General features: G+C 35.5%; 1 protein-coding gene across 7 annotated transcripts in view; it reads right to left on the bottom strand.

Moving 5' to 3' along the window:
- SLC44A2 (solute carrier family 44 member 2 (CTL2 blood group)) overlaps positions 1–15939 on the bottom strand; it is a 235826-nt gene that overhangs the window by 56006 nt on the left and 163881 nt on the right. For all 7 annotated transcript variants that reach the window (XR_003375550.2, XM_026716836.2, XM_026716835.2 and 4 more), the window contains exons 6-8: positions 2307–2435; positions 2125–2185; positions 555–684 (exon numbers count right to left, since the gene is read on the bottom strand). Coding sequence is in view for 6 of the 7 variants with exons in the window: in XM_026716836.2 (XP_026572621.1) it covers positions 555–684; positions 2125–2185; positions 2307–2435 (320 nt within the window). In the remaining variant the exon portion in view is untranslated. The remainder of the gene's footprint in view (positions 1–554; positions 685–2124; positions 2186–2306; positions 2436–15939) is intronic.

Below are 15939 nucleotides of genomic sequence, written 5' to 3'. Positions count from 1 at the left end.
TGGTATGCCCATTTAACACCATTACTTGGCCCCATGCACTGGCTCCCGATAATCTTTCAGATGCAATTCCCATGCTTATAGATCTATAAAATCCTTTGTGACATGGATCAGGCTATTTGGAGAGATTTTGTCTCCATTTATCTCTGCCAGGCCCATGAAATCCAGCAGAGTGGGCATGCTTCAAGTCCCTTCCATGAAAGAGTAGGATCTAGATGCCTGTAACATTTAGATGTTAACAGTGCCTGCCCTGTGAAATAACATAACCCACAAAGTTTGGATGTTTCTCATCTGTCTGTCCCTCTGTATGGCCATAAAAATCTTATTTTTCTCCTCAAGTATTAGGCCAGAATGAAAGATCTTAAACATGATAAGTGTTATTTGGCCTTGGTTAATTTCGTTAATTTCGTTATTTTTATTATTTAATTCTCTTTTCAATTCCAGATTATTGTGTTTGATTTTTTAATGCTTGGTTTTTATTTTCCTACCCAGTCACTTTTTTTCTTATTGTCCATGTAAACCAAATAAATAAATCACAACAGGCAAATAAAACTCACTTGGCCCCTTCCAGAAGTTCTGTCACATTCCTTTTCTTCCCACTTCCACTTCCATCATCAAAAGTTGTTGCGTTTCCAACCATGATAACACCTTTCTTACTATTGATTGCAGGTAAACATCTACGAGCCACTGTTTAAGCATCAAAGAGATTTAAACACTTAACCCCAGTGATTTCCTCTGCCTCGTTAGAGCAACATATCATTCTCATGTTTCACAAATACTGCAGGGCCTTCACAAGTTCCCTATTTAAGCCAACTCACTTTAAACTACTGGTTCTTCCCAGGAGCCTCCCAGTACCTCATCTCCCACCCCTCCCATAACTATATGTCCTCTGAGAAACTTGTTGATATTTTATATTCTTTGGGAAAGGTTTCCTTTCTGTTCCCTATCCAGAATTGTAATCTCTAGGTTCTAAGCTTTCAAGAATTCTAGAATTAGCTTCCCCTTTACCCTTTGGGAAGAGTCTTAAAGTCTTAAAGAGGTATTTAAAATTACTTTTATTTAACTGGTATATAAGGGAAAAGGTTTGTTTTTCCCATCCTGCTCTTATTAAAATGGACATTTCCATGTTAGTTTCTGTTTTTTTCAGATGTATTTCTAGTTGGTTGTATTGTCAATCAAATGTTTAGTATAACACAATTATTAATACAAATGATTGCAAGGTTTGGTTCATATTAGCTTAAATTAGTATCTGTATTTAGTAATACACTGTTTTTATTGATAACATTTTTATAATTACTCTATTGTTACCACTTGTTTTCTATCTTGGAAATGCCAACTACTATTACTTCTATTACTACTAAAGTAAGCTGATCATTCTAATTTATCTGAAACTCCCAATTGTGACTACTAATAGAGGCTGTATTAAATCATAATCTAACTTCAGTGGTGAATTTATTAAAATTACATTACAAACATCTGGCTGAAAGAAGTTCATCCACTACTGAATGTTCAAAAACAAACTGGCTCAAAAACAAAAAAACAGAAAAGAGGGACCCCTTGGCACACAGAAAAATACACATTTCAAGTTACAAGAATCATACTCATTATTCAATATAAGTTGTGGGAATAGCTAAAAGCAACACCCTTGATCTTTCTATCTAATATATTGGTCTTTAAAACAATAAGTAGAGATCAAGCTCTGCTCTGCACAACCATGCTGCTGAGTTTTGAAAATAAAAAAAAAATCTTAAGAATCTGGAAACCATCACAGGTTTTACCTCCTGTTCCCAACTTAAATCACTGAAGCTACATAGTAATAGCTTCATAAAATTTAAGTGAATAATAATTAGCCACCAAGTCCAAGCAGCTACAAAGTTTATGTAATTAATTATTTGGATGTTTTTAAACCTTAGAGTAAGGAAAAACTAGGCTAAGTAATTTAAGGAGATGTATCCTGTGAGTAACAAGCAAAATCAGTATCAAATCTAAAGTTTGTATATGGAATGACTATGGAAGCTGGCAGTCACAGCCCTTGATTGGTTTTGTTAAGGTGGTTCAGCTGCTCTTGAAACTAGAATTAAATCCCTAGAGTTTCTTCTACCAGCCTTGTTTTACAGAAGGACTTACAGGGCTTGCTTGGTGTAAGCATGGCTGGACATTCACCGTCTTTCAACACTTCAGGTGCACTCTGGAACAGAGATTGAAAGAGACAGGGTGCATCAATGATTAATTTCTGTCCAAAAAAGGATATTCTCTACCTGAGTTTTAAGAAAGAACACAGCAACAATCCAACAATTCATCTCACTTACCTTCTTCAGATCAGTAAACTCTGGGACACAAAACTGTTGATAATATTTTAGTTCCTGGGTTACTGTGTGGTCGATACTGGAGGCCTGTAGAAAAGTGATATACCTATCTGGACACTTGCTCACACAAATCTGAAAAAAACCCCAAAGAATTATTAAATTCGATTATTGATTGAATTTAAGTACTGCAATACTGCACAACTTCTCTGGTTTGAAATTCAAGGTTTATCTGAAGAATTCCCCCCCCCCCCAAAAAAAACCCAGCATTCATGGGCATCAATCTGCTTATGGATGCCATCTTTGGTGCCTGCAAAATCCCATCATTATTCATTTTAAAATTATTCTAAGTAAAATTTAAAGAATGTCATCCTTAAAATAAAGTGCTATCTTGAAAAATGTCCATGAAATTATTTTCGTGGATTCTATGTCCTTAGCGCCTCATGCTTTGTCTGGAATTATGTTAACTTGCCTCTTCCCCCAAAGATAACCTGGGAACTGATGATGTTATGAGGGCTAAGCACATAGAAGAAAGCAAACTGATTAAGCTTATGTTTGAATAATTGCTGTTTTGACCAGCTACACTCTTGTGAATTTCAGCAGAGATCAATCCTGTAAGATTGATAGTATTATAATTTAATACATTTTTAAAAACTGCTATAATCACCTTTGACAGTCTAAATTGGGCTTTTATGTTTAAAATGGTGGAAGAAATTGACTTTGGAAAAAAACTTTATTCAAGGAGTTAAAGCGATTTACACGTCACATCAATCAAAAATTGTTATTAATGGCAACTTAACTAACTCATGTGAAATTCAAAAGGGTACAAGACAAGGATGCCTGTGGTAGCTACTGAGATCCTACAGATGGTGCTAGGTGCTAAGCAGCAAACTGCCATCTAGAAACCCTATGGGGACCTCTTGGCTATTGGCATGATCTCATTTCCTATATTTTGGTAAAGGTGGAAAGTCCCTAACTTTCCAGACATATAGGTGATCTCATTTACTAACATCACCACTAATCTTAAGGATTGGTTGGGAGGTTGTACCAATGTGGATGGGAGCTTTCACCCATGTGGCATCTATTCTCCAATCCAGATGCTGTATCTATGTTGCCTTTGTCTTCTTGTAAAAACCCTATAAATGTAATAAATGCTGCCCAGGGCAGTCATCTTGGCACCCTGCACAATGATTGATCTTTGATGACCACATATGGCACCTGAACAGGGACATTTACCCTATGGGGACGCAGCTCCCAACATACTTGCCTTCGTCTGGAACAGACCCCAAAGGTGCACACCACGTCCTACGGGACTGATCAGGGGTAAGTATGGGCTGCAATCTATCTCAGCATCAGCAGGAACATGTTCAGGAACTTAGATTCCTGCTACATGAATCAGGTGCAAAACTACACTGAGGCTGATATAAAGAAGCTGATTAAGGAGATAGGAAAGCTTTGTCCCTGGGACCCTGAGCGCAAGATGCTCCGGTTACAGGATTGGATAAACATAGGGCATACTTTACATATTGAACCCAAGGCTCCAGTTCAAATATTACATCGATGGTATCAATGCTGTCATGCAGTGGAAACATCTGGCTCTGATGTCTCAGCAAAATAATAATTGACTATAAGCCCCCCCCCCTCCTGATTATGATCCACTCCAAAATTGTCACTCCAAAATCTTCTTCAATTGGACTTTCAGGTCTACAGTTAGCTCTGCTGTTCAGAAGCATGGAATGAGACACAGATCCGTGTTTAAAATAGAGCCCCTCCATAAAGTACATTGGGGTTGATCAAAGAAGAGATGGTTAATTTTTGCTGTTATATGTGTGTTAGAAAGAACTAAGAGAAGAAGAAAATGTTTACTATTCTTTTCATGATGTGATTTTCATTCAAACTTCTTAGATGTGTATGTATAATAATGTATAATAATTGCATGCAAAATAGAACTTAGTTGTGTATGTATAATGTAAAATAAGTGTATGCAGAATTGAATAGGATTGAATTGAAGAAAAATTTTCTTTACCTGTGTATAGCCCTAATTCCTTTACCTGTGTATAGCCCTAACTGGAACAGCTGCAGCTCATAATAAATTAATTGTAACATGTTTGGCACCCAGAGAATTAAATTGGCTTTTTGGATTGGGCTTAGAGTTGGGAAGCAGATAGGCAGTGGTTCGGGCCCACAATCGCCTTTGTGATTGGAACCACTCCTTGAGTTATCCCAGTGCTCTGAAAACAAACTACAGGTTTTTCAAATAAGAAAAAAATAAAATGTGAAGATTTAAAGGGACAAAACCTCCCCAGGTCTGGAAATGTTGTGTGTGAGAATGTGTCTCCATGTAATCATTTCCAGCCCTGGAGGATGAGATCCTCTACAATGGAGCTTATTGGCTCCCAGAAAATAATTTCTAAGTATGCAAGTAGTATGATTACAGTGTAAATGTGTGAGTATGTTGATGGTAAAAAAGTTAGTATAAATATTTGTGTGTTGACCCCCATCCCAGATTGAAAGGAGAGTAAGAAATAGTGTGTGTAAGGAAATGAGAATGGTCCGGACATAACAAAGATCACATGGAGATATGTATGTGTTTTACTGGAAAGAATATTATTTGTGTATTTGTGTGTGCTTTACTGATAATGAAAGTTATTTGTGTGTGATTTCCCCCCCTTCTTGTCCTCACTGGTTGTTGTAAAAGGGGGGGGGGAAGAGTGAAGCTTTCGATCACTTTAACAATTTTTTTTCTCTGCTTTGAGTTTTTGCCTCGACAAAGATGAGCCTAGAAAATAACTTTTTTATAGGTTACATAGCTTCATCTCCTGATTCTTTTTTCCAATTTTCAAATAAAGCAGCCTCAGATAGCTACGCTGAGATTGGCAACTTGCCTGGAATGTTATCTATAAAGGTGGCTCAGTCCCCAGGTTGGCAGTTGGTGTGGAACCATTATCTTTGCAGATGGTTCAATTCCCAGTTTCAGCAAGGGGAATCAAAATTTAAAATTAGCTGCACTCTGTACATGCTCTTAATCCATATTTTGATTAAAGCAGAGAATTGACACTAAAATTTGACTCCATCTGGAGGGTTTACAACAAGAATGTGAAGAATGCATGAAAGGTTTACAATGGGCTTTGCAAATAACTTTCTTTGTAATTTTGATAAAGTGCAGTAAGGTATCAAGAGTGAAGTTGTGTAAATCTGATTTTCAATTTATTTTCAGAATAACTTATCTCTTCAATGTCCTTTGCTTGACTATGTAAACTGTATTGTTTGTCCAGAGATCCTTGGCTTGCTTGCTTAATGAATATTCTTTCCTGTCCTTACAAGGATCGTCAGGATGATAACTGGAAAGTGTCCTGCTATTTTAACTTTCAAAAAATTTTCTTAATAGTCTTTTGATTTAATATCTGACTCTCATTATGTGTTAACTTACTTTTAATCTTCCAGGTGCTTATATTATGCGCAGGATTGTCCATAATCTTATGACCTTATTTTTAATTTTGCAACAGCTACTACAAAACCAAAGATATTTCTTACATACATAGTCACTTCCCCTTTTCTGGGCCTCTTTCAGTCACTCTTTTTTCCATCACAATGCTAGAGGCCTGGCACAAGCTTGCCATATTCCAGTTAATTAAGCCAAGCAGATTGTTTCATCATCAACTTTGGCAAATCCATTTTACTTATTAGGCAAACCCTCTTTTTTACAACATGATATTTGGCTTTTTTGCAATTTTGTACAACCTGGAATATAGCCATAATGGAACATGCTCATCTGTCATTTAAGGCTTGTCTCCACAAATAAATAAAAAAGGAGGGAAAGGGGTCTCTAAAAAAGTTTAAAAAGTATTATTTAACCTTAAATCAACACCTTAAATCAACCCAGGTTAAAAAAGTATTATTTATCTTAACTCAATTGAATGTAATTTAATGTTTCTATTTACCTTAAATTAATTGAATGTTTCTATTCAAAATTTAACTACTTGGGGGTGAGGGGGCTGTGCTGTGCTGTTGTGTTTGCTCCTACAGGATCTTTGTGGATTCCAGCTTGTTGTGTCCGCCCAGCCAAGGATGTCTACACCAATCCCCAGATCCGGTCCCAGGCCCAGGAATTTGACTTTACAGATGGCACAGTGTCCAATCTGGGCTCATTTGTTTATGCTTGATTGTTATTTGGCAACAATGGCTGTCATTTCATACAAACACTCACTTGAACGAATGAAGTAAAACTTATGGGTGCAATTGGCTAACATCACACAGAAGGATGTCTTTTGCTTATCGAAAACCTATGATATGGAACATTTGCTTTCTATATGTTTATTTCCTGTCTGCACTCCTTCTGCAGTAATTCAAAACTTCAGGATTTGCTGCCTATTATGCTTTACACACCTCAATGGTAGCAGTCCCTGTAAATATAACTTGTGCAAAAGTAATTAATTTTACATCTTTAAGTAAAAAACCTCACTGTCATCGCATTAGCCCTTACTATGGCTTTTGAAGAGACTTTCTTTCACCTTGCCCATGCTTAGCTACCACAATGATGGTTTTTACATGTGGTAAAGAAACTTTTAATTATATTCCTGCTAATATTACTGAAGCGCAATGTTGCCTCAGCTGACTGATTCCTATTTTACTTTCTAAACAACAAATTCATCACTTGAATTGTTCTCGACGTGGGGTTAAACTAGATATACTTGTGACTCTGAAACAACCTTACTTAATAAAGCAGAATACGCAGTGCTAGCTTTGTCTATAGTGGGCATGCCAGCAATTGCTACTCGTGCTCACCTTAACATTAACTCTGTTGTATGTAATTTAGCAAAACCAATTAATGTTACTTCTTCAGCTATCTCAACGATCAACCACAAGATGCAAGCATTGAGGAAGGTTATTCTACAAAATCTATGTTATTTTAATTTGTTTGATGGGTCACGAACCATCCAGCACCAGCTTAAAATTTTCAACATTTGAAAATTTAAAATTTTCAGATTTGAAAATTGATAAATTAGGATCTTGGTGGGAAAGCTTTTGGCCTTGATTGCCCAAAGGCTTTATGGGAAAAAATTTATGCTATGTAGTCATTATTTGTGCTTTAATTAGTGGGGTGCTGCATTGTTCAATGTCTCCCTTCTCTTTGCAACATATGCATCACAGCTTTTCACCCTAAACCCTCTCCTAAATTGCCTAAGGGTCGAATATATGCTCTATATAAACAACTGCAAGCATGCTCTTCTAATGATTATTATGTATCCTCTTCTAATTCCTTTAAACTCCTTTTATGATTGTTCTTTCTCTAACAAAATAAAAAAGAGTGAAATGTGGTAGCTACTGAGATCCTACAGATGATCCTAGATTCTAAGCAGCAAACTGTCATCTAGAAACTCTATGTGGACCCCTTGGCATGATCTCATTTCCTATATTTTGGTAAAGGTGGAAAGTCCCTAACTTTCCAGACATATAGGTGATCTCATTTACTAACATCACCACTAGTCTTTTTTTAAAAAAAATTTTTTTTATTGATTTTCAAAGACAGTACACAAACAAACAAAACATAAAATATAAAAACATAAAACATCTTTTCTGAAAGCTGCTTGATCCCAGGTTACAGCTCTTCGTACAGACACAAATTCAAATTCATATTCATTTTATATACCATTCCATATCTTATTACCATTTTCAATTTTCTATATAACTTCTCACCTCTTTTAACTTTCTTAGTTTTATTTTATTTATCTCATCTCAGTTCAAATCATAATACTTATTATTCTTTGTCTGTTCTGTTTCCAGCTATCCATTTATCTTTTCTCTTTAAACAAAACTTCTCCTGTACACTAATACACTATGACGCCTTTAACTCTTTCCCCTAAATTTATAATACTTAATATAATACATAACTTGCATTGGGATTCTGTTTAGTACATTCTAAAATTACACAATGTATTTTATAGAAAAAAAAATTATAGGTATATGATGTAATTAAAACAACTATCAATGCCAATACAAATCTAATCATTAATATTAATATTCATTTATATCTTAAACATTTTACACATTACTTTTCAATTAAATATCATACTTTTATGGGAACACATACTTTCCATAGTTATTTCCCCCCCCACATCACATATTTTAAATCATTATTTCATTAAAATGTTCCCATTTCTCCTATTTCAATTCCCTTATTTATTTCATTGCCTTCTTTTTCTTCACAAAAATTTCATTAAATTACACTAAATATTTTATCCCATTTTTGATTACATGTTGTTTCCAATTTTCTAACATTATGTCTGAATACAAATATAAGAATACAATCTTATGTACCTTTGCAGAATCCCCTTTTCAATTAAATGTACCCATTGTCTCTAAAAGGATTTTGTTTCTTTACATCTTGCTCCCCACCATTGAGGCTTCTCATCCCTTCCTTTCTCCCTTGCTTATTCTTCTCCTTGCCCTTTTTACCCCCTTGTCTCTCCACCTCCCTTTTCTTCTTCTGCTTTCCCCCTTTCTGTTGTTTTCTAACATTGTATCCACTTTTCACCTTATTTTTCTCTTTTTTGGTTGTTTTTTTAAATTTTAAAGTCCCCTTTTTCTTTTCCTCTTTCTCCTTTCCTTCCCCAAATAGAGTCACTTGTTCATCAAAGATGGCTTCTACTTTATCCCAGTCATCCTGTTGCGCAGTCAGTTTTTCATAAGTGCAAACCGCCATTTCTAAAAATTGGAAAAGAGTGCCAAGAGAATCTTTCCCTTCTTGTTCTTCTTTTTTATATTTTTGGTATTCAATTTTCAATTCATCCACAAGTGATGCCCTTGTAGAGAGAAAAAGTTTTTCCAAAACAACCATCCAAGTTATTTTAATCAAAGATAGTTCCCAAAAGTTCCAAAATCACCAAACAATCCAAATAAGCTGTTTCTTTTAGTACTTTCTTCTTTCTTCTCTTTCTCTTTCTGGGGTTACTGTTTAGTCACAAAGTTCCAGTTAAAATGTATCATTTAGAAGTCTTGTTAATATTTAATAGCTCTTTAAAATTCTAGGCAATCTCCTCCTTACTTTCAAATTCTGCTCCAATTTTTTTCCCTCTCCCTTCCCACTTACAGCAAAAAGGTTTTGTTTTCTTTTTTTTTAATGTTCAGAAATCCTTATCCCTTTAGCATTTAATTACCTCCAATGCGGGTTTTCCGATTTCTCTTGTGGTTCTAATTGCTGTCACATTAGGAAGGAGAGTGAAAAGAAAGAAAAACTTTCCCTTTTAAACTTCCATTCGCCGCTTGTAAATCTCTGGAAACGATGTATCTTTGGCAAATTTTAAGTTCCAGGGTACTTTCGCTGTTGCTTTATCCCGGTCAGCAAAAAACACTTTCACTTCTTCACAGTTCCTCCTGCACTTCCTTTTTCCGGCTGAGCGCTTCTATGTGGTGGCCATTTCTGACCACTGCTCAGCTGCCTTTGGAAAAGGGGGTTTAGCCGGCTAGGGAAGAGAGGTGTGATATCTCTCGACCCTGCCAGGTCCCCCCTGTCTTCGCCACCTTCTACGGAGGTGGCTAGCCCTGAAGCCTGGTGGCTCAGGGCACTCGGGCAGCAAGCACAGGCAGAAACCGCACAATCACGGATTCCTGCCTGCCCCGAAGCGCTGCAGACCGGAACTCACATCACCACTAGTCTTAAGGATTGGTTGGGAAGTTGTACCAATGTGGATGGGAGCTTTCACCCATGTGGCATCTATTCTCCAATCCAGATGCTGTATCTATGTCGCCTTTGTCTTCTTGTAAAAACCCTATAAATGTAATAAATGCTGCCCAGGCAGTCAGACATCTTGGCATCCTGCACAATAACTGATCTTTGATCACCACAGATGCCCCTTGTTTCCTCTGCTGTTTATCTTGGTGTTGGAAGTTTTGAATAGAGATTAGGCAAGATGAGAAAATAATGGGTATAAACATCAAGAAAGAAGCTTATAAACTGAGGGCATTTGCTGATGATCTGATTATATTCCTGTAAGATCCAAAAAAAACCCATAAAACATTTGATGAGGAAATTAAATGAGCTTTGGGGTTTGGCAGGTATTAAAATAAACAGAAAACAACAACGTTGATTAAGAACATGTCATCTCAGGTGATATATTGATTAAAAAGTCAGGTTTTAAGGTCAAGAAAAAGGTGAAATGTTTGGGGGTTATCTTGACAAACACAAATATAAAACTGTTTCAAAATAATTATGTGCCTCTTTGGAATGATATTTAAAAGGAACTTACAAAGATGGGACAAATTGCATTTATCACTATTGGGTAGAATTTCTGTAATTAAGGTGAATGTCTTACCAAAGATGCTCTTTCTGTTTCAAACATTACCAATACTTGCAACCGATATTCTGTTTAAACAATAGCAGAGGGATATTTCCAAGTTTAAATGGCAAGGGAAAAAAACCAAGTATTGGAGATAAGATTTTAAGAAAAAAGGGGGTTTGGGTTTACCAGATTTTCAATTGTATTTTGATGCATGTTGTCTGGCCTGGCTAAAAGGGTGGGTTAACCTCCAGAAAAAGAGGCTATTTGTGTTAGACCCCTTTCCAGGTCACCAGCGGCATGGAATATTTGATTTAGAAGGTCCTGTATTAAGGTTTGGATGGCACTGTTATTTACGGTATGACAAAGTTAAAGTTAATGTTGATTTCAACAATCACTTTGCTAGATGTGCCATACTAACAGTTTGGAATAAATATAGAACAAGGTTTTCTATGAAGTTACCTCTTTGGGTGTCTGTCCCCCCCAGGAAGCTTTTTTAAAGAAAAGAAATGGTGGTGAAGTTGGTAAAATAATGGTAAAATAATATCTTTCAATTTTGGTGACCCTTCCCTCAAGTCGAAGGAAGAGTTAGAATCAGAAGGCCATGTTTGCCATTGGTTCACATACCAACAACTGAAAGAAAAATTTAAACTAGATAAAAAGAGTTATCGGTTTGACTTTGTTAAAAAATGAATTGGGAATCTTATTGTGTGGTAGTGATGAACATATTACTGCTAAAATAAAATGTTATTGAAACTGAATTTGTAAAATGAACATGTAAAACATTATATGATTCAGGGGCAAGTAGCTTCAGCTATAATTGTGATGCTTGGACAATGGGAGAATATGTGGATGAAAGGTTAAAAATTCACACTAAACTATAATTTAAAAGAAAAATTGTATAAGATGATGTATTGTTGGTATTTAACACCAGAAAAGTTATCTAGAACAAGGCCCCCAATCTATGGGCCACAGCCCACTATCAGGTCGCAGCCTATTCATAACCAGGCTGCATGAGTGCTTGGGGCCTCACTTGCAAGAGCATCTCTGGTGTTTGTGGCTCCATTCGCGCATCTCTGGTGCTCACAGCCCCATCATGAGAGTGTCACAGGCACTCGTGCCCCACTTGCATGAGCATTTCTGGTGCTTGCAGCCCCCATTCACGTGAACTCACAGGTATTCATGATCCTACTCACACGAGGAATGGGTACTTGCACATGCTCTTCCCCCCTCCCCCAGGCCACCAACCTGGAAAGGGGAACTCTGCTCTAGAATGTATAAAGGTAATGATAATGAATGATGTAAATGTAAAGAAGGGACCTTTTACCATTTATGATGACATGTGATGAAGCAAAGAAATATGGGAGTAGGATTCGTATCTTAATACAGAAAATTCTTAAAGTGAAGATAAAGATGAAACCAGAAACTTTTTGTTTGGGCTTAATGAAAAAAGACTTTTTAAAAAATTGGAACTGTGATCTTATATGCAGTATGTTGACGGCAGCAAGACTACTATAGGCACAAAAATGGAAGGACACTTTCATCGCCCCATGGATGAATGGCTATAGAAGTTAATGGAGTTGGCAGAGATGGCTAAATTGACCATTTTGATTAAAAAAAATATAAGTACTTTTGTTTCTACTTGGAGACTGCTTCTGGACTTTGTGCTTTAGATGGAAAAAAACGAAACATTGGTTTTGGGTTTTACTGATTAGATTGATTTGTCGTGATAGAAATGGCTAATTTATAATATTATGGAAAAGTAAAAAGTTGAGGTTTAATGTTAATGCTTTATTCTACTGGAACAGAGGGAGTTGGAAGTCAATGCCTTTTTTTTTCTATCCGCCCCTCTCTTTGTCACTTCTCTTTTCCCCTTTCCCTCCCATCTGGGTCCTACTATTTCCTTTTGTATTTTTGTATTTTATTCTATGATATAAACTGTTTAAATGTTTAATGTTAAAACTGTAAAAAAAACCTATTATAACCACCTGAGAAAATACACTGCTTTCATTTTGATTTCATAAGTATATATTATTCTGCAATAATTTTCCAATTTTCTGATTTTTCAATGTATTGCCTCAAACAATGTATTTGTTCTAGCCATTTATCTTTCCCTAAAAATCATTAATATGTCCACAAATTTGTCCCTTTGCAACATAACTAACATTCTGGGTTTTATTTTTTTAAATCACCCTCTGTCTATAATGAGCTTTGCAGTGTATTATTGCCAAAAATGTAATATGTATGTCCTGAAATAATTTTTAAAAGCATAGGTTAGAGGTGTCAAACTAACATTGTCACAGCAGTGTCATGTGATGTATCAAGACTTTTTTCCCCTTTGCTAAACTGGGTGTGGGCGTGGCCAGCACGTGACACATCCAGCCCATATGCAGGGAGTTTGATAGCCCTGGCATAGGTAAACTGTAGAGGAGTTCTTATTTTTGTAAGAACATAAAAAAGGCCAAGGGTCTGGATGCAGGTCATGGATCATATATCTAAAATTACAGAAAACATCTTCCCTCCAGAACCTAAACATTATTACTGAATTAGAGAGATTCAATCTGGAAATAGGGAGAATGTTTCTGATAAAACAATGGAACATACGGGCTTCCATAGCTGTAGGTGGTCCATCACTGGAGGTCTTCAAGAAATGACTGGACAGCTATTTGTCTCAAAGGTTCCTTCCACCCCTATGATTCTATGTTTATTACAATTTATTTATTTATTAAATTTATATGTTGTTCATCAACTGTTGCGATGATTCCGGGTAGTTTACAAAATAATAAAAAAGGTAAAAAAAATAATAAAAATGTTTAAAATTAAGATTAAATAAGAAACTAAAAATCAAGAGGATAAGTAACATGGGGGTGGGGGTCTTCTCTCTACCCCCTAAGCCACTAATATTGTAAAGAAATATTACAATAAAGGAAAAAAATATTCCTTACAATAAAGAGTCTGGTTACTTGAGGAACTGTCTGTATCCCATAGGATCTGCCAAGATGGGCACACTCTGAGATCCATCAATTAAATGATGCCACCCATTAATACCCAGGAGGCATGCCTTCTTTGTAGCAATGCAAATTCTGAACTCTGAAATTCAAAAGCTTTCACCCTACTAGTATTTTGAAGGGCCTTAAAGACCTAACTCTTCACCAGGCCTTTAGAGAGAGTGATTGATGCCCATTTCCTTGTTTTTGTTCCTCTCTGTTTGCTTTCTTTGCCATCAGTGTTCCTTTGCTTGTGCTTTTTTGAGGGAGTTTTTTTGAATTGCTTTTTTTCAATCCTACTACTGGATGAAACCCATGACTGGAACATACTGATAGAAGGATGCAAACTGTTAAAAAAAACAGTCCCCATAAAAGAGGAGGAGTTGTACTGTATGTAAAGGATATTGCTACATAACTATATTGCTACAGAACTATAGAAACTATATTGCTCCAGAAATGCATGAAACCAAAGACAAAAACCTCCTAGAATTCATATAGGTTAATATAAAAGAAAAAAAGAATGACACGGCCATAGGTGTATACTATAGGCCACCCAATCAAGCAGAAAAAATACAAATATATGTAGAAAACCCACCATAATAGTAATGGGGGATTTCAATTTCCCTGACACCAATTGGAAGATTAATTCCGTACCAAGTAAGAAATCAAATAGGAACGCAAAGGCTCTGAATGACTAAAGACTTGCAACAAAAGTCAAAGATAATAAAAAAAAATTCTTCCAACATATAAATAACAAGAAAAAAAAAAAGAGATAAGATGGCAAGAAAGTAATAGACAACAGAGAGAAAGCAGAGCTGCTTAATTCATTCTTTGATTCAGTCTTCATGCAAAAAGAAACAGCAGTCCAATCTACCAAAAACATAACTGTAAAAAACAGACTAGAAATAAAAGTTAAAATAAGCCAAAAAATGGTAAGAGAACACCTGTCTGATCTTTTATTTTTTAATTTTATTGAGTTTTTTTATATACAACAAACCATTCCATTTTAATCATGTGTCGACTTGGGTACATATTTCAATTATTTAAACATTATAAATGATATTCTTATCAAATCTAACAATACAATACATTAGTGTTCCCATATATATTCCCATATACATAATAACATCACACATTATAACTTTGCTTATATTTCTCTAATTGCTCTATAAATACATCAAATCTTTTTTAGGTTGTTCTATTCTCTATCCATTGATATAACATATTCCATATCATGTAATATTCAGTTTCTTCTTTTTCTTTAATTTCTAGTGGTACCATTCCTAATAGGAATATTTCAGGTTTCAGATCTATATGTTGTTTAATCATTTTTTCCAACCATGTGTCTATTTTAGTCCAATACTTTTTAGCCTCTGTGCAAGTCCACCACATATGGGTGGGGTGTTTGGTGACCTTTCCAACATTTTGTTGATTTATCTTTAAACATTTTCGCTAGTCTTGCTGGCACTAAGTGCCATCTATAAAACATACAAGTTCTCCTTATATGCTGTTGATATTGTCAATTTATAGCTCCTATCCCATAGTTTCTGCCACTTTTCCAATTCTATAACATATCCAAAGTTTTGTGCCCATGCAATTATCGTTTCTTTAACTTGTTCTTCCAGTTTGACACCCAATAAATAAAAATATATTCTTTTAATCATTTTATCCTTTGTTCCTGTTAATATTTTATCTAATTCTGTCAACTCTTTATCAATCCCTTCATCTTTAATATCTTTTTCATACCTCGTTTGTATCTGCAAATATGAATACCATTCTTTATCTAGTCCTTGTTCATTTAGCTCTTGTTTTGTTTTGAGCGCACTCTTTTCATTTAAAATATCTTTATATCTAGTAACATTCCACATTTTACAAACATTTGGATATGCAAGTGTTGTTGATAACCAGACTGGTACCTTCATATAATAATGTTCTTTCCCACCCACCCCCACATATGTAATAATGCATCTCGATCCATGTGTCACTGAAAGTAACCATGTGCTTTCCCTTTTCTATACCATAAGAACGCATGCCACCCCATTTGTAGGTCACGTCCTTCCAAAGTTAATCGTCTCTTGTTTCTCAATAATATCCATTCTTTCATCCATGTTAGAGCCGTAGCCTGATAATAAATCTCCCAATTAGATAGACCAAAGCCTCCTCTAGCTCTAATATCCTGTAACATTTTAATATTGATCCTTCCTTTTTCCCTTGCGATATATATTTCAATACCATTTTATTAATATCTTCAAAAAAAATTTCTAACTTAACTGGGATTGTCTGAAACAGATATAGCATCTTGGGCAATATTTTCATTTTAATTGCTGCTTCCAATTAGTGAAAGTTGGATATTGCTCCATTTTTCTATCTCTGTTT

This window comes from Pseudonaja textilis, chromosome 2, assembly GCF_049901715.1.
Source record: "Pseudonaja textilis isolate UNSWEBS1 chromosome 2, rPseTex1.2, whole genome shotgun sequence".
NCBI classification, from domain to species: Eukaryota; Metazoa; Chordata; class Lepidosauria; order Squamata; family Elapidae; genus Pseudonaja; species Pseudonaja textilis.
This window is presented reverse-complemented; position numbering and strand designations above follow the sequence as displayed.